The 24,586-nt window shown below is 45.6% G+C and overlaps 1 protein-coding gene across 1 annotated transcript in view; it reads right to left on the reverse strand.

Moving 5' to 3' along the window:
- The window catches only part of TRPC4AP (transient receptor potential cation channel subfamily C member 4 associated protein), a 175,149-nt gene that overhangs the window by 137,584 nt on the left and 12,979 nt on the right, over window positions 1–24,586 (reverse strand). Inside the window, exons 2-3 of the mRNA XM_063960144.1 lie at window positions 18,012–18,140; window positions 4,792–4,908 (exon numbers count right to left, since the gene is read on the reverse strand). Of these exons, the coding sequence (XP_063816214.1) occupies window positions 4,792–4,908; window positions 18,012–18,140 (246 nt within the window). The remainder of the gene's footprint in view (window positions 1–4,791; window positions 4,909–18,011; window positions 18,141–24,586) is intronic.

Raw genomic sequence — 24,586 nt, forward strand, 5'->3', positions numbered from 1 at the left:
CATTTGAAGAGCTCGGAAAAACTCAGAGCTAGCTTGAGTACATTGATTAGGAGAGCCCTTTCTGTCAATAGACCAGTGGCCCTGAAAGGAGTGTGACTGCTCCTCACCCTCGGAGACTGGCATCCGTAGTGAGGAGTGTCCAGTGTGGAATCCAAAAAGGTCAGCCCTTGTCCAGGCTGGCCATGTGAAGCCACCATGCAAGGGATATACGAACCTGCTACGTCAGAATTAGAGTCTGAGACTTGAGCTGTGCCAGCAGGCTATTCCACGTGGCCAGTATCAGGCGCTGTAGGGGCCTGGAGTGAAACTGAGTGAATTCCAACTTGTCTAATACCGATACAATGGAACCCTGGTTCTGCATAGCCGCATGTATCGAGATTTGGAGGCTGTGAAGCAGGTTGCAGATGCTGAACTGTAATGTTGTAATCTTTTACTGAGGAAGTAAGATTTGTTGTAGGCTGGCATCCAGTAGTGCTCAGAGGTGGAGCATCCACTGAGACGGGGTGAGCGAGGATTTGGCCCAGTTGATTAGCCAACCATGGTCCTCTAGAAAGGACAATGTCATCAGGAGATGACGGTTTAAGATCTCTGAAGAGTGCCAGTAGAAGGAGGTCCAAGTAAGGAAGGATTCGAATCCCTTGCTGTTGAAGATGGGCTGCCTTCACCGCCACAATTTTGTTGAACACCCTGGGAGCTGTGGACAATCCAAAGGGTAGGACATGGAACTGGAAATGCTGCTTGAGAGCAGCAAACCGGAGATACTGTTGATGACAGGGCGCTATAGGCACATAAAAAGTATGCAACCTGGATGTCCAGGGAAACCATATAATCCCCAGGTTGCATTGCTAACATAATGGAGCAGAGAGTTTCCATACGGAACTTGGGTACTCCGAGGTACGTGTTCAACAGTTTTAGATTCAGAAAGGGACGGTATGACCCATTTGGCTTCTGAACCAAAAAGAGCATAGAATAGAATCCCTGACCTTGTTGAGATTATGGAACAGGGATGATCACGCCTGACAGCAGGAAGGATTGAATAACTCCCGCCAGTTCCTGTGCTTTGCCAGGATCCAGTGACTGAGTGGTAGGGAAGTACTGTGTGGGAGGACAATTCAGGTAGGAGAGCGTGTACCCGTGAGAGAACACTTCTTTGACCTAGGCATCAGTCGTGATAAGACACCATGCTTGGGCAAACTGAAGAAGTTGGCCTCCCACCCTGGGGTGCCCCAGGGGGAGGCCCGCCCTGTCAGGCTGAGGGTTTATCCTCAGGTTTCGTGGCTGGACATCTAGCAGACCAAGTCTGCTTGGCCCTGGGTTTGGAGGCCTTGCCGGTGTGAGATGAGCGTAGAAAGGACGGACCCTTGATTTTGCCTTGGGAATGAACAGTGCAGTGTCAAGAGGTGCTTCACCAATGTAATAGGCAACATCGCTAATGTTGGCAATGATAATTGCGCTGTGGTCAGATCGGATTCCAGGTTATCGGTCCATGTTTCAATGGCCTTAGCTTTCCACGCTGTGGCCGTAGCCAGCCTGGCAATTGCTCCCGTAAGAGAGTACACTGATTTAAGATTAAGACACACATCCAATTGTCTATCCGGTAGTTCCTAAAGGGAGGACGCAGTTAGGATAGGCAGGATGGAACTCTTGATTAAGTGTGTCACATGAGTATTCACTATAGGTGGACTGTCCCACTTTGCACAATCCTCTGTGGGTAAAGGGTAAAAGGAGCTTAGCCTCTTAGGTACAGTGAATTTTTAGTACGTGTTTTCCACACTCAGTTCTAACTTCAGTGAAGTGGTCCGAGTGTGGAAACTCAGCTAGTACCACTTTCTGCTGCATGCACAGCGGATCTTTGGAAGTACGGGCTGGTTCCGCATCTTCAAGCTGAAGAGAGAATTTAACCGCCCTGTTTAATGCTGCCACATTAAATTTACACTGGGCCTCCTCATCCTGAGGAAGATTCTGAAACCTCAGCCGTGTCAGCAAGTACTGAAAAGTGTAGTGTGGACTGTGAGGAAGGTACAGTATTGTTTAGCAACAGTAGGTGCAGGCAGTGTGCCTTACCCTTGTATCATGTTTTGAAAAGCAGCAGATGAAGCAGCCAGACTCTGAACAAATGTAGAGAATAAATCCAACCACTGAGGGTGGATGGGTGGGGCTGCTATGGCCTCATAAACAGGTTGTAATGGCTGTTGAAATCCCATAGAAGGAGCCATTGTGGGCTGCAGTTGCTGTGGTACAGCTACAGGGGGAGCCATTGTGGGCTGCACTAGTCGTGGGATGGTCCCCAGGAGAGCCAGTGTGTGCTGTACTGGCTGGAGGATACCACAGGTGGGGTAGCTATATGGTCAGCAATCTTGGCCAATAATGTGGTAAATGAACCCCATAAGGGCTATTTTACAATGACTGGTGGGGCCGAGGTGCTAGGAGGCACAAGGCAGTCCTTGCATAGACCATACTGTGATAAATCCTGAGGTAAAACCTCAGTGTGACAGGCATTACATACTACCAGAGTGGGTGCCCCTGCCTGTTTTGCCTTGCTTTTCTTGGACATGGTAACAGCAAGCAGTAAACACAATATGGTATTGAGCAGTGTCTAACAGGCACAGTATGCGACAATAAGCTCACACAAATACAATATTTAGTAAAATGTGGCAGAGTTAATCCAATACACATGAGTTTTCAAGGGTCACAGAGAGAAAACAAGTACAGGCAAAGCAAATACAAATTTACAGTTTGAAATAGAGAAAAATCAAGCAGCAGCACTAACATAAGTAACATACAACGCAAAAAACGAATTTAACTGCAATGGACATTTTTATCAAATACACAGCACTTCGATAAGGCTGGCAGGATTTTTAATTTTGTATAACCTGCTATGTAGAAGAGGTACACAGGGAGACACAGCCCACTGCCTCTGGAGAACTGCAGAGCTCTGCATAATGGCTGCCCAACGTCTCTTGTGAGGAAGGAGGAGCAGCCCAGGATTGGAAGACCGCTGTGGAAGGGCACCCTAGGCTGGGGGAGGGGCCACTGGGGAAGCGCTGACCTCCCCTGTGCTGACTATCGCCACAAGTTCTCCCGGCCATTAACCACTTGCCTGGCATGGTGGCATCAGATGCGACCATGCCTGCAAGTGCTCCATCTGACCTGGTCGCACAGGATGCGACCAGTCAGATAGAGTGCGTTAGCAGCGGCAGGGAAGGGAAACTTCCCTCCTCTGCCTCCCTGCACTCTCCCCGTGTCTGCCGTACTGCCGATCGGTCAGCACGGCAGGATCCCCCCTCCAGCGGCTGCAGACAATGGCAGCCGCTGGGGAGTGTAAATAAACTCTCCCTAGCTGCCCCCAGACCCCCCCGGCATACCTCGAGGCTGTCCCGGCTTTCAAAATAAAAGCCGCGATGGTCGCGATATTCCCGATTGATGTTTGGGGGGGGGGGTTTAGAAAAAAAAAAATCACAAAAATTATTAGATTTTTCTTTTTTTTCCTTTTTTTTTTTTTAACTAAAATCATTTGGGATAGGGTTAAATTCATGTTCTTCACCTAATTCACTCATAAAAACCCCCGACAATTTCGGAGCGGTCTTTGGCAATCGTCAGTTAAGTGGTTAAAGTGTCCCCAGCACCAGTGTACATTAATGCCCTGGTGGTATAGTGCGGCCGCGAGTACACTGAATGGACTGGGAGCACATCAGCAGCTATGGTCTGTCTCCCGGGACAGCGGTACAAGGACCCGCCTTACCTGTCCCCCAATGTGAGAAGATGCAGTCCTCGGGCGCCCCTGCTCCTTGCTAGTGGAAGGTGCAGTGGTAGTCCTGCTTAAATCACCTACCCGCTTGTGGTGTCACAGTAGTTATCAAAAAAAGTTATTCAAAATTCTAATAAAAAAAGAAAAAGAAAAACTTTGGCTCCAAGCTGCAGCCCCTGTTCAGTGTGACCAGCTCCTTGCTGGCACCAAAAAAACTGAAGTACTATAGTATGGGGGTGGGGTATGAAGGGAGAAGAGCCCAGTGCATCCTGGGAGGCTCACAAGCTTACTGTTCGGTGCAAGTCCTTGTCGCCACCAGGATCATACCCAAGGTTAACCCTGTGGAGGTTATGGACCGTAAAAAAGAAAATAAAGTTTATCCCAAATTGAATCCACTTGACCTTATCGATAACAAGATCAGGAAACTCCCAACATACACACTTCCCAACGCCCAACTAGTGAGAAAAACATTTCCTATAGCACACTGAACACAATCCCGGCCTAGAAGGTCGATAGGATACCAAAATATTGCTGGTAAAGAGCAATTTCTATACATGCCAATTCTGTAAGTAAATCTGTTGATGAAAAAAAAATAAAAAAAAATAATTATCAATATAGGAGTAAGGTATGGACTAATAAGGGGATGCGTTTCATTTGCTGGCTATCGGAATACCAGCAGTCAGGATACAGACGCCGGAATCCTGCCAGTCAACAATGCCGCCAGCCAGCAATGCCGCCAGCCAGAATCCTGGCGCAACAGTCAGTGTCCACGACACCCAAAGAGTGGAAATAGACCCTGTGGCGAGCGCAGCAAGACACCTAGCCCGCAGCAAACCTGCAAGGGGACTCTGCGCTCTCCCCGCTGCCGGCATTCCGGTGGGTGGAATGCAGATGTCGGGATATTGACAGCCAGCAACACACCCGTCGGTAAATCATACTGATTCCCTAATAAGTACTGTTTGCACTGTAAACAAATTCAGAACCAGCTGAAATGAACTCCAGCGCATATATCTAATTAAAGACACTACGAAAGGTACACTTACATCAACACCACCAAATAAATCAAAGATGTAGGTGTTTGGAAAGGGGAATTCAGGACTAGACTTCTTGTCATCGGTCACAATTGCCATCGCTTCCATAGAAAGCAGAGGAGAAATTTCCTGGATGCGGGGGGAAAAAAAAAAAAAACACAACCCAGATAAATTTGGTTTAAGATTGCATTTTGCATAGCGTAATACAGATAATGACCAACATGGCTTAGACTTCAATGCTGCATGACTCCATTTGAGAATATCAGTAATAGGAAAAGGTTTCTGAAATAATTCAGCTTGATGCACAATTTTAAATACATCTTATTGTACTTTGCATTTCATAATATAGATACACACGTGTGTGTGTGTGTGTGTGTGTGTGTGTGTGTGTGTGTGTGTGTGTGTGTGTGTGTGTGTGTGTGTGTCTTTGTGAATTACTGCAGTCAGTATTCTTTTACAAGATTAAAATACTATGGTAAATTACAGTAGAAATTAACTAGGATTATCAATACTTAGTAGCAGGATTGGGAGTAAACACTTAACTTTGGTAAACTGGTACCACTACGCTGCTAAGGGTTTTCTCAACCTTATAGTGTCTGAAAAACTATGGGCAGGAACTGAATTGTTTTGTGGGTGCCCAAACGTAATGGGAGCCCACTGGAGCAATTACATTATCACTCCCCACCCCCCTTTGGCTTGAATGCCACGTGTGTACCATTAGTACTGGGTTGAGCCAGTAGGCTCGCAATCTACATTCCAGTTCAACCCAAAGGTGCTCAATGGCGTTGAGGTCAGGGCTCTGTGCGGGCTACTCAAGTTGAGCCGACCGCAAGAAGATTGACAGAAAGAAGGCGTTCCTGAGCGTGTCCGGACCGTTGCCTGACGTTTTCAGGGAGTGGAGAAGAAAACGCAGGTGTGTCCAGGAGAATGGAGGGTGGATGTCTGACGTCAAAGCTGGCTCCAGCATCGCTGAGATCGTCGCACAGGGTAAGTATGTCCAGGGCTAGTCTTGTTCTGCTTGAAAATGTTTTAGCTTAGCAGGGCTGCACAAGCGATCGCAGCCCTGCTAAGCTAAAATACACTCCCCCATAGGTGTGGACTAGTTGATCGCAGCAGCAGCAAAAAGTTGCTGGCTGCGATCAACTCGGAATGACCACCATGTCTTCATAGTCCTTGCTTTGTGCACTGGGGCACAGTCATGTTGGAACTGAAAAGGGCCTTCCCGAACTGTTGCCACAAAGTTTGAAGCATAACATTGTCCATAATGTTTTAGTATACTGAAGCATTTAGATTGCTCTTCACTGGAGATAAGGGGCCTAGCCCAATCCCTGAAAAACAGCCCTATACCATTATCCCTCCTCCACCAAACTTCACAGTTAGCATAATGCAGTCAGGAAGGTAACGTTCTCCCAGCATCCGCCAAACCCGCACTCGAATAGATCTGACCGCCAAACAGAGAAGCGTAATTTGTAACTCCACAGAACACGTTTCCACTCCTCCACAGTCCAGTGTCGGTATGCTTTACACCACTCCATCCAATGCTTGACATTGGACTTGGTGATATGAGGCCTGCGGTATCCGGACTATAGGTCGACACACATTAGGTGGACACCTATTAGGACGATGCAGGAAATAGGTTGACAAGACCATTAGGTCGACATGGAAAAAGGTCAACAGGAGTTTTTCACTTTTTTCTTCTTCATTTTTTGAACTTTTTCATTCTTTACGATCCACGTGGACTACAATTGGGAACAGTACCCTTGCCCAAAGCGCGAGCCATGCGAGGGGACACGGTGCACTAATAGGGGTTCCCCATCACTTTTTGAAGAAAACTACACAACCCCCCTTAAAAACTCATGTCGACCTTGTTCATGTCGACCTAATGGCCAAGTCGACCCATTTCTGTGTCGACCTACTCACTGTCGACCAACAGGTGTTGACCTAGATACTGTCGACCCCGAGTCCCATACCAGAGGCCTGCATGACCCTGCTCGGCCATGGAAACCCATTCCATTATTAATATTTGTGTATCCTACCACACAGTTTTTGCGCTTAAATTAATGCCAGTGGAAGTCTGAAATTCTTCAGCTATGGAATCAGAGCGTTGGCAACTTTTACGCACTATGCGCCTTAGCAGTTGCTGTCCCCGTTCTGTGATTTTACATGGTCTTCCACTTCGTGGCCGAGTTGCTGTTATTCCTAAACACTTCTACTTTCTAATAATATCACTCACTGTTGAACGTGGAATATCCAGCAGGGATGAAATGTTATGAACAGATTTATTGTAAAGGTGGCATCCTATCACAGTACCATGCTTGGAGTCACCGAACTCTTCAGAATGATCCATTTTGTATCACAAATGTTTGCAAATGGAGACTGCACGGCTAGGTGCTTGATTTTATACATCTGTAGCAACAGGTCTGATTGAAACACCTGAATACGATAACTAACAGGTGCCCCACATACTTTTGTCCATAAAGTGTAGCTGCATCAAGTAGACAACACTGAAATAAATATCAGGGTGGCAGAAAACCGAGGGATATAGTGCTGTCAAAGGAAGTATGGAGTAGAAGATAGTCTAAATAAGAGAAGGAAACCACATGAGGGAAGAGGGTCCTGCTCGTGAGACCTTATATTCTAAACGGGAGGAGCTGGCGGGCAGACAGACGGGTGACAGATGGGGTAGACAGTGAGCGTGGGACAGAGGGCTTAGGATGAGAGTTTGATGGGTTTGGTGAAGTGGGTCTTGAAAACCCATTTGAAGTTTTGTAGAGGTGGGGAGTTTGAGGGGGAGAGGTAGAGAATTCCAAGTAAAGGGAGCAGCATGTGCAGGCAGGAGAGGCATTGTGCATTAGCAGAGCGAAAAGGACGGGTGGCGGGAGTATAAACGGAGGTTAGGTCAGCGACGTAACTGGGAGAAAAGTGAGTGAGGGATTTGTAAGTGAGTGTGAGAAGCTTGAATTGGATTTTGAAGGGGAAGTGGAGCGGGCAGAAGGACATAGCACATTTGGTGAAGATGATGAGCCGGGCAGCAGCACTGAGGATAAATTGGAGCTAGGCATTGATCATGGATGCCAGATAGGAGATTACAGTAGTCCAATGACCAGTAAGTGAATAAGGGTCTTAGTGGCATCCTGGGTGAGAAAAGGTCTGATCCTGGAAAGATTTTTTAGATGAAAACAGCAGGTTTGTGAGAGGTGCTAAATGTGTGGTTTGAAGGAGAGGGAGGAGTCAAGTATTATTCCACGACTATGCCAGGAGACCGTAGTGCCATCAATAGATAATGAAATTGAGGGAGGTAAGGCTGTGTGGGAGGGTAGGAAGATGATCAGCTCAGTCTTAAACATGTTAAGTTTAAGAAAGCGCTGGGACATCCAAGAGAGCGAGTGAAAGATAGGATTTGAGTATCATAAGCATAGAAATTACATTGTAAGTCAAAAGAGTGAATGAGCTCACCTAAAAAGGATGCACAGAGAGCAAAAAGGAGAGGACCAAGAACATAACCTTGGGGGACACCAACAGTCAGTGAGGAGGGGGGAGGAGGGGGGGGGGAGAGGTGGAGTCAGAGGAGACAGAAGGAGGGGGGTGCACTGCAACTTTGTGCACTCAAAAATAAATAGGCAGGCGATAGCATTTCAGCATATTTAGTTCCAACATACGAAGACTATCCCAAGGGTCCAGTGTTCCACAATGGGTGATGGAGAAAATAGGATTTTGGTACTTACCAGGTAAATCCTTTTCTTTGAATCCATAGGGGGCACTGGAGTACTCTTGGGATATGGACGGTTTCCGTAGGAACAGGGCACTGAATATTTAAATTTACAACACTCCACCCCTCCATATCCCCGAGTACCCCAGTGTTTTTTCTGTGCTCGAAGTTAGCAAAGTGCAAGCTGCATTCTGAGATAGTGAAGCAGTAGTAACACAAATAAATTCAAACACACGTCCTGTGAAATGTAGATAACAACATGGCCTCAGCAACAATCTCAAAGCACAAACTCCCTAATCAAGTGGCCATGTCTTTTACATCTCACCAGCGCTAGTCAGCCTAGCTTTCTTAAGGTATATCACACAAGGCGATTTTGAGCTCAAAAGTAGCTCAGTTTTGCCGTTTTGAACTACTTTGAGCTCAAAATCTCCCAGTGTGTATGGCCGGGCGATGAGCGCATTATCACGGACTGCCGCCATTCTACGGCCTGTTTTACGTCTCCTACTGTGGAAAGTGGTTCACCCCCCTGAACATCGCTGTGCTGGGTGAAAATCGCCCAGTGTGTATGCACCTTAACTCTCTTCCACCATTTGAATATGCTTCTCAAATTTCTCATTACATATTACAGTTCTGCTAGACCAGGGGTGCATTCTGTACCACGCAATTGCAACTGATATGCCAGGAAAATTATAATTATTATATAAAGATAGAGATAGATAGCTATCTCAAGATAAAGGCAGCACTCCCAAAAAACTGAAAGTAGCGACCTGGTACCCTCCATAGGTACTCCCAGCTAGGAGTCCACTAATAGTGGAAAAGTATAGCAGCGGAACTCGAAAATTAAATATGGTGACAATGTTTCGATGATTTATATCCTGAAGACAATTAAATAAATCAACGAAACGTTGATACTTTACCTGTTGTCACCATGTTTAATTTCTGAGTGCCGCCACAATCCATATTAGTGTGTGTGTGTGTGTGTGTGTGTGTGTGTGTGTGTGTGTGTGTGTGTGTGTGTGTGTATACACACAGTACCAGTGAAAAGTTTGGACACCTTCTCGTTCAATGGTTTTTATTTATTTGAATTATTTTCTACACTGTAGATTAATACTGAAGACATCAAAACTATGAAAGAACACATATGGAATTATGTTGTAAACAAAACAAAAGTGTTAAACAAATCAAAAAGGAGATTTATGGTAGACTTACCATTGTTAAATCTTTTTCTGCGAGGTACACTGGATTCCACAGTGAATAACATCGGGATGTAGAGTTGGATCTTGATCCGAGACACCAACAGGCTAAAGCTTTGACTGTTCCCAGGATGCACTGCATCGCCTCCTCTATAGCACCACCTCCAGGCACTGGAGCTCAGTTTTGTTAACCAGTCCAATGCAGTAGCAGGTAAGAGAGACGGTAGAAGTTAGTCACATAGAACTACATTCTCACGACAGGAGAAGGGACTAGCGGCTAATGACATACAAACCCAAAGAATCTAAGTGCGTCAGGGTGGGTGCCCTGTGGAATCCAGTGTACCTCACAGAAAGAGATTTAACAATGGTAAGTCTACCATAAATTTCTGCAGCGGGGTACACTGGTATTCCACAGGGAATGACATTGAATGACATTGGGGATGTCCTAAAGCAGTTCCTCATGGGAGGGGACGCATTGCAGCTGGCACAAGAAGCTGGCGTCCAAAGGAAGCATTCTGGGAGGTGGAAGTATCAAAGGCATAGAACCTGATGAACGTGTTCACAGAGGACCACGTAGCCGCCTTGCACAATTTTTCAGCGGACGCGCCACGGCGGGCCGCCCATGAAGGTCCAACCGACAGAGTAGAATGTGCCTTGATAGCAGCAGGAGCTGGGAGCCCAGCCCGCGCATAAGCTTGTGCAATCACCATTCTAATCCATCTGGCCAAGGTTTGCTTATTCGCAGGCCAGCCACGTTTGTGAAAACCAAAAAGTACAAAAAGGGAATCTGACCTCCTAATGGAGGCAGTCCTCTCCACATAAATACGGAGAGCCAGTACCACATCGAAAGATTTTTCTTTGGAAGAGAGACCAGAAGAGTTGAAGGCCGGAACCACAATCTCCTGGTTAAGGTGAAAAGATGATACCAACTTAGGCAAATAACCAAGGTGAGTTTGACCTTAAGCGTAATGCATTTAAAGGTCCACAGACTCAAGAGGTTCAAATGGAGACTCTTGCAGGGCATTCAGCACTACATACAGATCCCATGGAGCCACAGGAGGGACATAGGGAGGCTGAATCCGTAGGACATTCTGAGTGAAAGTGTGAACGTCAGGAAGAGACGCTATTTTTCTCTGAAACTACACCGACAAGGCAGAAATGTGAACCTTGAGGGAGGCCAGACGAAGGCCCAAGTCTAGGCTTTGCTGTAGAAAAGACAACAGTCTGAAGGTTTTTAAAGTATATGCATCATAATTCTTAGCAGCACACCAGGTGAAGTAAGAATTCCAGACCCTGTAATAAATCTGAGCCAAAGCTGGTTTAGGGCCTTCAACATAGTGTGAATGACCGCCTCAGAGACTCCTTTTGCTGTCAGGAGTGATGCTTAGAGAGCCACGCCGTCAAAGCCAGTCTGGCCAGGTCAGGGTAGACACAAGGGCCCTGAACGAAGAGGTCTGGGCGTTGAGGAAATAGAAGAGGACGCTCTATCGAGAGACCCTGCAAGTCTGAGAACCAATGCCGCCTGGGCCACGCTGGAGCGACTAGAAGTAGTATTCCTCCTTCTTGCTTGAACTTCCGTAATACCCTGGGCAGGAGTGACACTGGAGGGAACATGTATGGCAGCCGAAAGTTCCATGGAGTTGCCAGTGCATCCACGAATGCTGCTTGAGGATCCCTTGTCCTTGCTCCGAAGACTGGAACTTTGCGATTGTGTTGCGACGCCATCAGTTCTACATCTGGTAGGCCCCACTTGTACACAATGAGTTGAAAGACTTTCGGATAAAGGCTCCACTCTCCGGCGTGCGCGTCCTGATGACTGAGGACGTCCGCTTCCCAGTTGAGGACCCCCGGAATGAACACTGCAGATATGGCTGGCAGATGGCGTTCTGCCCATTGAAGGATTTTTGACACTTACATCATTGCCATGCGGCTTAGAGTTCCACCTTGACGATTTATGTATGCCACCATGGTGGCGTTGTCGAACTGTACTTGAACAGGCCTGTTCTGTACCAGAGGCAGGGCAAGCGTCAATGCATTGAACACCGCCCGCAATTTCAGAATGTTTATCGGGAGGAGAGATTCCTCCCTGGACCACCGACCCTGGAGAGAGTATTGCTTCAACACTGCGCCCCAACCCCGCAGACTGGCATCCACCATTAGGAGGACCCAGTTGGAGATCCAGAAGGGACGGCCCCTGCTCAACTGTTGGTCCTGTAGCCACCATCTCAGTGACAGACGAACCTCCGGAGTCAAGGAGATCATTTGAGACCTGATCCGGTGAGGCAGGCCATCCCACCTGGAAAGGATTAACCACTGTAGGGTTCCGGTATGAATAGTCGACCATGTTATGGTTGACAGTCATTAGGTCGACCACTATTGGTCGACACTGGCATGGTCGACACATGAAAAGGTCGACATGAGTATTTTTACTTTGTGTCATTTTCTGCGTAAAGTGACGGGGAACCCCAATTAGTAAACCGATTTGCACGCCATGCTTTGGGCAAGGTGCCTCGCTGCACTTGGTACAGATTACTGTTCCCAATCGTAGTGTATGTAGATCGTAAAGTATGGAAAAGTTCCACAAAAGATTTTTTTGTAAAGAAAAAGTCATGTCGACCTTTTCATGTGCCCATGTCAATGTCGACCAATAGTGGTCAACCTAATGACTGTCGACCATAACATGGTTGACCATCCAAACGGATACCCCGCTGTAGAGGGCGGGAATGAAATTGAGCGTACTCTACCATGTTGAATGCAGACACCATGAGGCCCAGTACTTGCATCGCTGAGTGTATTGACACTCTCTGGCAAGAGAGGAAGCATATGATCCTGTCCTGAAGTTTCAGGACCTTCTCTGTAGACAAGAACAATCATTGGTTGTGTGTGTCCAACAATGCCCCCAGGTGCACCATGCTCTGAGCAGGGACCAGCGAGGACTTCTTCCAATTGATGAGCCACTCGTGGGCTTGTAGAAATTGGACCATCAGTTCCAGATGACTGAGGAGAACCTCTGGGGAGTTCGCCAGGATCAGCAAGTCGTCCAGATACGGCATGATCCAGACACCCTGACGGCGGAGAAGAGCCGTCATGACTGCCATGACCTTAGTAAAGATCCGAGGAGCCGTGGTCAGTCCGAAAGGCAAGGCCTGGAATTGATAACGTAGGTTGCCAATAGCAAACCGCAGATATTGCTGATGCGACATGGCAATAGGTATGTGCAGGTAAGTATCCTGTATGTCCAGGTATAACATATAGTCCTTGGGTTCCATTTCCAGTACAATAGAGTGCAGAGTTTCCATCCGGAATTTGGATACGATCACAAATTTGTTCAAATATTTGAGGTTGAGTATAAGCCGGGAGGACCCATTTGGTTTCAGGACAAGAAACAGGGTCGAATAGTAGCCCCTGCCTCTTTGAGACAGAGGTACCGGCACAATCACTACGGTACCTAGGAGAGATTGTACAACCAAGTGTAAAGCCTGTGTTTTCTGCGGATCCAAAGGGATAACCGTTGAGCAGAACTAGTGAGGGGGGTGTCTCTTGAAGGAGATTGCGTACCCGTGAGAGACAACTTCCCGCACCCAGGAGTCTGAAGTGGTCTTTAACCAGGCCTGGGCATACCGCAGAAGTTGGCCTCCCACCCTGGGGTCCCCCAGGGGGAGACCCGTCCCATCATGCCGCAGGCTTGTCCTGTTTGGAAGCAGGCTGATGGGCGGCCCAAGATTGCTTAGACTTAAGCTTGGTGGTTTTGGAAGTACGAGCCTGTCTCGGGTACGCCTGACCCTTTGCTTTACCTGGAAGTCGAAAGGAACGAAAAGTGGTACTCTTAGCCTTCGGAGCAGAAGGATTAGTACTTGGGAGAAATGCAGTCTTAGCTGTTGCCAAGTCAGTCACGATCTTGTTCAGATCCTCCCCAAATAGTATGTCTCCCTTAAAAGGGAGCACCTCCAAGGTCTTTTTGGAGTCCATGTCCACTTTCCAGGACCTTAACCACAAATCCGGCAGCAAGGATAGACGTAATAGATGCCTTGGCCGCCATTACGCCTGCATCGGCGGCCGCCTCCTGAATATAGTGAGAGACTGTGGTAGTATACAACAGATATTGTCTGGCAGTGTCAGAAAAATTTAGAGGTAGCTCATCCTCAATTGCCTGAACCCATGCTTCAATAGCTTTTGCAGCACAAGAGGCTTCTATAGTGGGTCTATGCACAGCACCAGTAAGTGTGTAAATAGACTTCAGGCATTCCTCCAGACGCTTATCCGTCGGTTCCTTCAGGGAGGTGACAGTGGTGACAGGCAGAGTAGAAGATACCACTAGACGGGCGACATTAGAGTCGACCGGCGGTGGAGTGTCTCACTTGTTACTCAACTCCGCAGGTATAGGGTAACGAGCTAGCATCTTTTTGGACAGAGAAAATTTCTTTCCTGGAGACGACCAGGATTCCTGACGTATGTAAATTAAAAGGTCAGAATGTGGTAAAACTACTTTAGCAACCTTCTGACGTTTGAACTTATCAGGTTTCTTAGACCTAACAGGAGGATCAATCTCATCAGCAATCTGGTGAATCAGTTTGATAGCCTCCACTAGGTCAGGAACATCAACTTGAGTTGTAGATTCCTCATCAGAAGCAACAGTATCAGTGTCTGACGGATCAGTATAATCCCCATCCTCATCGGAATAATCATCCGAAATATTAGTGGATTGTGAGGAAGAAATGGCCCGCTTAGATGACCCCTTGGCCTCAGCAGGGCGAGGGGTAGGTTTTGTTTAACCAAAGACTAAATTTCATTGTTGTAACTGGGTAGACAGAGTATCCGCCCAAGGCGGGTTAACTACAGGGACAAAATGTGGCTGCAACGGCACAGGAGGTCCCACGGGGGGCATAAGCTGTGTTACAGGTGTAGTCAGCATATTTGAAAATGCAGCCCAAGGTGGGTCTTGATTTGCCACAGGTGCTGCCGACTGACTGGAAGGTGCAGGGCACCCTGTACCTGAACCGTCAGCTGAAACCTTTTCCTCAGTCAAATCCGCAGACGCCCGCACTGCATGATGCAGGAGCGTCTGCGGATTTCCCGCCCTGTGTAGCAGACATTATTGCGAATGTAGTCTTAGGGCGCAACAGCACAATATAGCCAGACAAACACAATACCTGCAACAACAAAAAAACACTGTGTTATGTGACCGCAAATGCAGAGCACAAACAGAGGATTTAGGCGGTGTGAGGTGACTGAAACACACAGTGAAAAATACAAAACAGTATATCCTGTGGAACACTATATTTTATACGAGACCCTGATGCACTTAGCCCCCCAGGGTACAGAATATAGTAATAGCAATACGTGTGATACACAGAATAGAATCCATACAGCAGCTATAGGCACACACAGTCACAGGTACAATGCAGAAATTATTACATATAAATAATAAGACTGCACTAGACTAGTTAATCTACATATAGATATGTATGTATACAGATATAACAATGTACAGTAAACACTGGATGTATATCACAGAATACTTGTACTAAGTATTCATACAGCAGTACACTTGTTCTTAACTAGCATTGTCTAAAATGACATGTAGAATACTTAAGTGTCTGTAAATACACAGCGCTGACAAGACAGGCGGTTTTAGAGAGGAGACGGTGCCCAGCAGTCCCGGAGATCAGCCCAGCTTGTAGTGAAGATGGCGCCAAAATCTCAGCAGGGAGTAAGGGAGAGAGAAATGCAGCTCCAGGACGGGAACACCAGCAGTAGATGGCGCCCGTAGCTGGGGGAGGGGCTACAGGTCAGCGCCTTATCCCCTCTGCTGGACTTCACCACCGGGTACTACGAAGCCTATTGCAAATGGATTTTTGGTAAATCCTACCTGTGCTCCCTGCCCTGGTGGATATAGTGGGGTCCCTGCACGGCCACAGTGTCCAGGCCAGCTGCGCGGTCCGTCTCCTGGTACCGTGTCCGGATCACGATTTACCGGCGGGTCCCACCTGGGGGATCCTCTTACCTCCTCCCTGTCATGCAGCCACGCGGTCCAGGAGAGCAGCAGCGGTGGTGTGCCTAGTAGCTGGGAACCAGGCCACAGGAGTATGCAGCGCCGCTGAGGGAGGTGATGGAGCCGCAGCACAGCATGTCAGAATGACATAAAAAGTGCTGCGGCCTTTTAAGTCTTCTTAAAAAGCTCTCATTAGGACTGCCTAGCGCAGCCCCCCATTAGTGACCTGCACTGCAGCCACCAACTTACAAAGTGAGCTCCAGTGCCTGGAGGCGGGGCTATAGAGGAGGCTGTGCAGTGCATCCTGGGAACAGTCAAAGCTTTAGACTGTTGGTGCCACGGATCAAGATCCAACTCTACACCCCGATGTTATTCCCTGTGGAATACCAGTGTACCCCGCTGCAGAAATATGTTTTATATTTTAGATTCCTCAAAGTAGCCCCCCTTTTGCTTTGATGACAGCTTTGCACACTCTTGGCATTCTCTCAATCAGCTTCATGAGGTAGTCTCCTGGAATGGTCTTGAGGGAGTTCCCAGAGGTGCTGAGAACGTGTTGGCTACTTTTCCTCCACTCTGCGGTCCAACTCATTCCAAACCATCTCAATTGGGTTTAGGTCGGGTGATTGTGGAGGCCAGGTCATCTGTCGCAGCACTCCATCACTTTCCTTCTTGGTCAAGTAGCCCTTACATAGCCTGGTGGTGTGTTTGGGGTCATTGTCTTGCTGAAAAACAAATGATGGTCCCAGTAAGCGCAAACCAGATGGGATGGCGCTGCAGAATGCTGTGGTAGCCATGCTGGTTAAGTGTGCCTTGAATTTTGAATAAATCACCAACAGTGTCACCAGCAAAAGCACCCCCACACCATCACACCACCTCCTCAATGCTTCACAGTGGTAACCACACATGCAGAAACCATCCGCAACACCTTCTCTGCGTTTCGCAAAGACACGGCGGTTGGAACCAAAAATCTCAAATTTGGACTCATCAGACCAAAGTACGGATTTCCACTGGTCTGATGTCCATTCCTTGTGTTTCTTGGCCCAAACAATTCTCCTCTTCCTATTGTTCATCCTCAGTAGTGGCTTCTTCGCAGCAATTCGACCATGAAGGCCTGATTTATGCAGTCTCCTCTGAACAGTACATGTTGAGATTTGTCTGCTACTTGAATTCTGTGAAGAATTTATGTGGGCTCTAGTCTGAGGCACTGTTAAGCAGCAGTTTCTGAGGCTGGTAACTCTAATGAACTTATCCTCTGCAACAGAGGTTACTCTTCTTCCTTTCCTGTTGCGGTCCTCATGAGAGCCAGTTTCGTCATAGCGTTTGATGGTTTTTGCAACTACACTTGAGGATACATTCAAGTTCTTGAAATTTTCTGTATCAACTGACCTTCATGTCTTAAAGTAATGATGGACTGTCGTTTCTCTTTGCAGAGTTGAGTGGTTTGTGCCATAATATGGATAACAACAGTAGTCAAATAGGGGTGTCCACTGTGTACTAACCCTACCTCTGCACAACACAACTGATGGTCTCAAACACATTAAGAAGGCAAGTAATTCCACAGATTGACTCTTGACAAGGCACACCTGTTAATTCATAACCATTCCAGACTACCTCATGAAGCTGAGAGAATGACAAAAGTGTTCAAAGCTATCAAAGCAAAAGGGGGCTACTTTGAGGAATCTAAAATATAAAACACATTTTGATTTATTTAACACTTTTTTGTTTACAACATAGGGCCTAATTCTGAATTGATCGCAGCATCAAGTTTGTTAGCAATTGGGCAAAACCATGAGCACTGCAGGGGGGGACAGATATAACATGTGCAGAGAGAGTTAGATTTGGGTGGGGTGTATTCAAACTGAAATCTAAATTGCAGTGTAAAAATAAAGCAGCCAGTATTTACCCTGCACAGAAACAAAATAACCCACCCAAATCTAACTCTCTCTGCAAATGTTATATCTGTCCCCCCTGCAGTGCTCATGGTTTTGCCCAATTGCTAACAAACTTGATGCTGCGATCAATTCAGAATTAGGCCCATAATTCCATATGTGTTCTTTCATAGTTTTGATGTCTTCAGTATTAAAATAATTAAAATAAATAAAAACCATTGAATGAGAAAGTGTGTCCATACTTTTGATTGGTACTATAGATATAGAGAGAGAGAGATAATATGTGTGTGTGTGTGTGTGTGTGTGTATATATATATATATATATATATATATATAAATGAGAGAGAGAGAGAGAGAGAGAGAGAGAGAGAGAGAGAGAGAGAGAGAGAGAATTAAAGTGCATGGTTCAATCTGCGCCACTACCTCTTGCAGGGTTAAAAAATGTGTACCTTCAGGATGCCCTGGCATGGAGAGAAATCACTGTTGGGGTGGCTGCCTTCATATAACTTGTGCAGAAGCAGAGGAATACTGTTCCATTTAGCCTGTTTGTCTCTTTCTTTCAGAAGCTCCTCAGTGATCTGAAATGAAAACAGATTCCATCAGAATGGGGAGTCCACTGTAATCGCAGCCATCCCCTTTCTTTCCACATAACATATGCCAGGGAAATGCCAGTATAATGCTAATAGACAGAGTGACCCTGGACCTCACTAGTATAACCAAGGAGAGAATGAGAATCAAAAATAATTAATTAAACGATGGTACTATTTCATGATTATTCTTTATTTATATGGCAGCACAAAGGTTCCGCAGCGCCCAACAAAGTACATAAACAAAAGGAGCAAAACAAGAAAAGCAGCGACTTGGGGAGAAGTACATGGTATATAAACATTGCTGTATCAGGGACACAACACTGAAATAAGCATTAGGGTGGCAGAAACCAAGAGCTAGGTGCTGATGTAAGGAGTATGGAATAGAAGAGAGTCTAAGAGATGGAATATCATTATTTGCTGAAAGTGTGTAATAGACATCTCAATAATATGACGGCCTTCTCCACTTAATATAAACTGTCAACTCTCTAGCATTACACCTCCTTGTCCTTCAATACTGCTACATGTGAGACAATGGAAATACGATCTGTCCGGGGGTCTAGATCTGTAGTTCCCAAAATCGGTCTTCGAGAAACCCTAACGGGCCAAGTTTTAAATATCTCCATGGCTCAGAACAGATGGTTACGTCAAATTAAGATACTTATTAATCACCTGTGGCCAAGCATGTATATACTTAAAACCTGGACCGTTAGGGGTCCTTGAGTACCGACTTTAGGTACTGCTGGTCTAAATGCAGAAGATTGGTCTGACATATGGCTAGGAGCTGCCAAAACCTCCATGTGTGTGGGTATTAAACAGAGAATGTGCAAAAACTTATTTTGTTGGTACTTAGTGCACTCCAAATTGCACACAATATATCCCTCTTCATCCCCCTTTGCTGGAGGAACTACCAATGACAGGCGTATTTGTTGGGTATGTCCAGATGTGCGGGGATTCTGGTCTGAAGTGCATACTCTTCTCGTTTCCCTACTGGGGTCCTCCGACCCATTCCATTTTAAGTACTTTTTGTTACCTTTTACCCTTTCCAGACTTCCCCACACATGATAAAGGCAGCCATGTTTCAAGTGCTGCCACCTGTCTTGTACCCAGTGCATGGAAAAATCCTTCTCCACCAGCTATGAATGTTCTTTGTCAAAACATTTGGTACATTTATGAAATGGAGCTCATGACTAGCACACTACATGGTACCTCGCAATCATTTCATAAGGTATGGGTCCCTAGACACTTCGCCATGGTACTACCTCCCCCAACTTTTGTAGATTCTAGCCCTCCTTGGTGGGAGATACTGAGGCCCTATTTTGTTCCTCAACTAGACACCGCATGAGAGGTGCCCCTTCCCTCCTCCACTCTTCTTTGTCTGTTCCCTCTCCCTTGCTTTCTTTCGTAACTTTTAAAACCGTAGGTATTTCTATTTTGTATACTGTAGCTTATATGTTTTGGCATAGCTATAAGAGCAATGTCACTGCTTTACTCTGGTATCTTTATGCTCTTTTAAAAATATTGTTGCCTTGTTATTTTGAACTGTACTGTTGCTCATCTGCATAGGAGTGTTGCATTTGTCGTATCTTAATGCGACTATGGTCTGTACATCTGAATAGGAGTGTTGCATTTGTCGTAACTTAATGGGACTATGGCCTGTACATCTGCATAGGAGTGTTGCATTTGTCGTATCTTAATGGGACTATGGCCTGTACATCTGCATAGGAGTGTTGCATTTGTCGTATCTTAATGGGACTATGGCCTGTACATCTGCATAGGAGTGTTCCATTTATCGTACCTTAATGGGACTATGGCCTGTACATCTGCATAGGAGTGTTGCATTTGTTGTATATTAATGGGACTATGGCCTGTACATCTGCATAGGAGTGTTGCATTTGTCGTATCTTAATGTGGCTATGGCCTGTACATTTGAAAATGCCTTTAATTAAAAAATATTGAAGTTAAACAAAGAAAATGCCTTTAATAAACTAAAGAAATTGCTTTTAAAAATTAAATGACATAAAAAGACTTGGGGCTAAAAAGACCATTCCCCACCATTGGGAAGGTGCTGCACCGTACAAATACTTTTTGATCACTAAATTCTCAGATCTGTGATCAATTTAAACAAAAACACAAATACCAAATTCAAAATCTCTGGTTGTGTAGTGAAAGGAAATGTACGTCAGCTGATTCCAGACAGCAGATGAAAGCAACAGCATATAACTTCTGAAACGCGTATCTTCAAACACCTAGAGCTTTCTCTCAAATCATTCATGTAAATAACTGTAGTGACTAATAACATCTATACATTTTATTTAATGCAGCATAGTAGCAAAAAAATGTACATGGCCATGCAACAAAAATCTACAGGAAGTGTATATTTATTGTATTGTTTGTATTTAATATAGTAGGCAGTAAGAATTGCAGTATGATCAGAAAGCTACTCACAGGATTGCCGTCACATTTTTTTTTTTTTTTTTTTATTAATATAGTCCATCACCCACTTCAAATCACCAAGTTAGGCAATCGTGTATATACATTGTCCTGACTGGAACAGATGCATATTTATAGATCTCAAAGACAGAAGGGGGGGATAGAGAGAGAGAGAGAGAGTTATTTCTCTGCTCTTATGCATTTTGAGTAAACTCATCAACTCTCCAGCTAAGTAGAAATTATTAAATAATTTAGTATACAGTATGCACTCCAACAACTGCTTTCACCTATTTCTGCATTCACCTCTCCTGAGATGGCTTTAAGAGACTCTAGAACTAGCCCTTGATGAAGTGGCTCCAGCTACCCATCACACTCCACGTAGGCCTAGATGTCAACCATAGCACTACAAATTAACAAGACAACTACAAAAACTCACACGAAAACTTGAACGTCAGTGGCGTAAATCTCGTATTTCAAGTGACTTCCTCACATATAAGACAGTCTACCACTCTTATAGAAATGCCCTGGACACTGCCAAACAAACATATTTCTAAACTCTTATCTCTGCTCAAGCCTCTAACCCCAAACGACTCTAATACATTTAAATCACTTCTGAATCCTCCCTCACCTACCCCACCAGCCACTATCAAGGCAAAGGATCTTGCTTCCTACTTCAAGGAGAAGATTGATAAGATCCGAGATGAAATGGTATGCTCTTCAGCAGCCAGTGACCTGCTCCATTCTTTACCTGAACCCTCTAGCACTCTCTCTTCATTTGATCCCACAAATGAAGATGAAGTATCATCACTCTTCTCTACTACCCCTCCTCTTGATCCTTTACCCTCACAAATAAGTAAAGCTCTGTCTCTGGTGCTCATCCCTACCTTAACTAACATCTGTAATCTCTCTCTTTCTCTACTGGTATTTTTCCTTCACTCTTCAAACATGCAGTGATTACTCACATTTAAAAAAAAAAAATTCTGACCCTAATGCTCTCTCAAACTACCGCCCTATCTCTCAGCTCCCTTGTCTCTCTAAGCTACTTGAGAGACTTGCCTACACTCGACTCACACACTTTCTTAAATCATACACTTTGTTGGACCCACTTCAGTCAGGCTTCCGTTCCCAACACTCCACAGAGACAGCACTGACTAAAGTGGTTAATGATTTGGTCACAACGAAGTCTAAAGCCCATTACTCACTACTTATTCTTCTAGATCTATCTGCTGCATTTGACACTGTAGATCACTCTTCTCATGCAGACACTACAATCCCTAGGTCTTAAAGACACAGCCCTTTCTTGGTTCCTATCCTACTTATCTAATCGCTCCTTCAGTGTTCGCTTCTCTGAATCTACCTCCTCTTCGCTACCTCTTTCAGTTGGAGTACCGCAAGGCTCAGTCTTGGGTCCTCTACTTTTCTCTATCTATACCTCATCTCTTGGTAAACTAATAAGCTCTTTTGGATTTCAGTATTATCTGTACGCAGATGATACTCAAATCTACCTATCCTCCCCTGACTTGTCCCTATCTGTACTGGACCGTGTCACTGAAGGCCTTTCTGCCATTTCATCCTGGATGACATCTCGCTACCTCAAACTTAATATTTCAGAGACAGAGTTAATTATATTTCTTTTTCATCCACTAGGGGTCACTGGAGTACTCTTGGGATATGGACAGCTTCCACAGGAAGAAGGCACTGAATAAATTAATTTTGAAACTACACCTCCCCTCCATATCCCTGAGTACCTCAGTGTTTTTTCTGTGCTCGACACAGTTAGAAGGCTTGTGGAGTTTGTCCACATTTCATTGGAATTTTTTCTAAGTTTTTTCTTTTTTCAACGATTTACCACATCCCCTCCCCCCTTCCAATAGGTGTGGGTCCGGGATAGTGAAGGCTGCTTTAGCAGCTGTGGGTGTCGGACCTCTCTAAAAAGAGCTCCCTCACTACCACGTGCAGGACTAAAACCTGCAGTAAAGGCTGGACGGAACTTACAGAGAAGCCCCGTCATAGCCCTCACCACAGGGTCCAGGTATGTTGAACGGGGCGGTCAGCTCACGCTGCCGCCCCACTGTGTGGGATACTGTGTGTGTGTGTGTGTGTGTGTGTGTGTGTGTGTGTGGCCGCCCGCCGCTGCCTTCAGCCGACCGCCGCCGCTTCCAGCGCCGCTGTTTAGGCTGTCTCCCCCGTCGCTCTGAGCCGCGTCAGCCACATGGTTTTATGCATAGGCCGCTCCACGGCTCTATGCAGCGCGCTCCCCGGCCCTCGATGCCGCTTCGGGCTCCGTCTCCACCATAGCCGGCTCCGTGTATAGAGAACTGTACACGGAGCACGGGGGGGGGGGGGGGGGGCACACAAATGAGAGTCAAAAGGCAGGCTCCATAGCCTAGTGAGTAACTTTGCTGCCACAGTGATGTTCCCTGCACACAGAAATGTCAGGGTCACTGGATAAAAGCTCATGATTCAACTCTTATTGATAAAGGGAATACAGCAGCGCTGCATGTGTATTACAATAGGCTATGAAGTCTTTGTTAAAACAGGATACAAGTTATATGTGCAGGTTTGAGTGCAACATAAGATGTTTATTAAATCTGCCAACATAATTATAAGTCGGCACTTTGTGTTATACTGTGAGCATGGGGACATATTAACCATGCTTCCTGTTGTTTTTCCTGTTGTATTTCCAGAATTTCCTGTGTTACATCTCTCCTCCATTGAAGGCGCAGGGGTGTTAAGGGGAATTTGGGATCAGGCATATTGCTGGCGTGCACTGCACTTGGCCACATATATATTTATAGAGACACCTTAGTGCTATTTACTGAGTCGCGCAAGTTGTCTGTCTTTGTATTTTTTGTATTGTCTGTCTGCATGAGTAAGACACCAGCAATTACTAATAAGCAGTTTCCCTGCCATGTCTAAAACATGGATATACACTCACTTCTCTTACTATTATTTATATCATAACTGTTTATAATGATATTATCCTAAAGACTGCAAATCTGAATCATGGCCGTGGCAGCCAAATACTGGCTTTGTTCACTGTTGTAAAGTAAGATATGTTATAACAATTGGTCAGCACATGGTGCTTATAAAACAGTATCTGTGGAGCACTGCAAGCATTGTGAGTTCAGGTCTCACCTGCAGCAGCTTTGGCTTAATTCACTTGGCCACACCACACTGGATACGCCCAATCTCATCTGATTTTGGAAGCTAAGCAGTGTTGGGCCTGATTAGCCACCTGGGAGTACAAGGTGCTGTAGGTATTTTTTTATCTACAGCCACACCACACTGGATACGCCCAAACTCATCTGATTTTGGAAGCTAAGCAGTGTTGCATATTGTTTGCCATCTGGGGGAGACTGGTGATCCAACTAGATTGCATACTAATGCATGCTAGTTTAAACTGTTAAAAAAAAAAAAAAAAAAGATACATTCTGGTTAGCTCAGTTTGGGCTTACACTATCAATATAAACCTACCATAGGTTTTACAGTCATGATAGCTCTCCAGAGCACGCTCCCAAGAGCGCGCTCCCGGCGCCGGCCACTAGATAGGGCCCATTAACTAAGCTGTGGTTAAGCAGCAGTCATCTCAGGTTTAAAGCCTGTGTGAGGTCACATTTAGTTTCAGACTTCTAAAAATTATTATACCTCTGTATCAGGATGTATCTGGATATATGTATATGGGTATATAATATATATGTGTATGTATGCATATATGGAATATATATTGTCAAAGTCAAAAATATTACATAGAGAGAACATACAAACTACACACATTTAAGTCGCTATACTTGCAAATATGCGCAGCGAGCACAGCAATATATGGTAACACACGCATTTGCTCAGACATGGCACGGAGATGGATTCGGCGCTTGTTTCATACAGTACATGGTTATGATAATGTCGGGCACCAGACATCATGGAGATTTAGAATTGGCTGATGAATTGATGTCATGAATGTGTATTATTTGAACAGAACCAGATGCGCCCGTCATGTTTGGTAT

This window comes from Pseudophryne corroboree, chromosome 3 (genome assembly GCF_028390025.1).
Source record: "Pseudophryne corroboree isolate aPseCor3 chromosome 3, aPseCor3.hap2, whole genome shotgun sequence".
Taxonomy (NCBI): Eukaryota; Metazoa; Chordata; class Amphibia; order Anura; family Myobatrachidae; genus Pseudophryne; species Pseudophryne corroboree.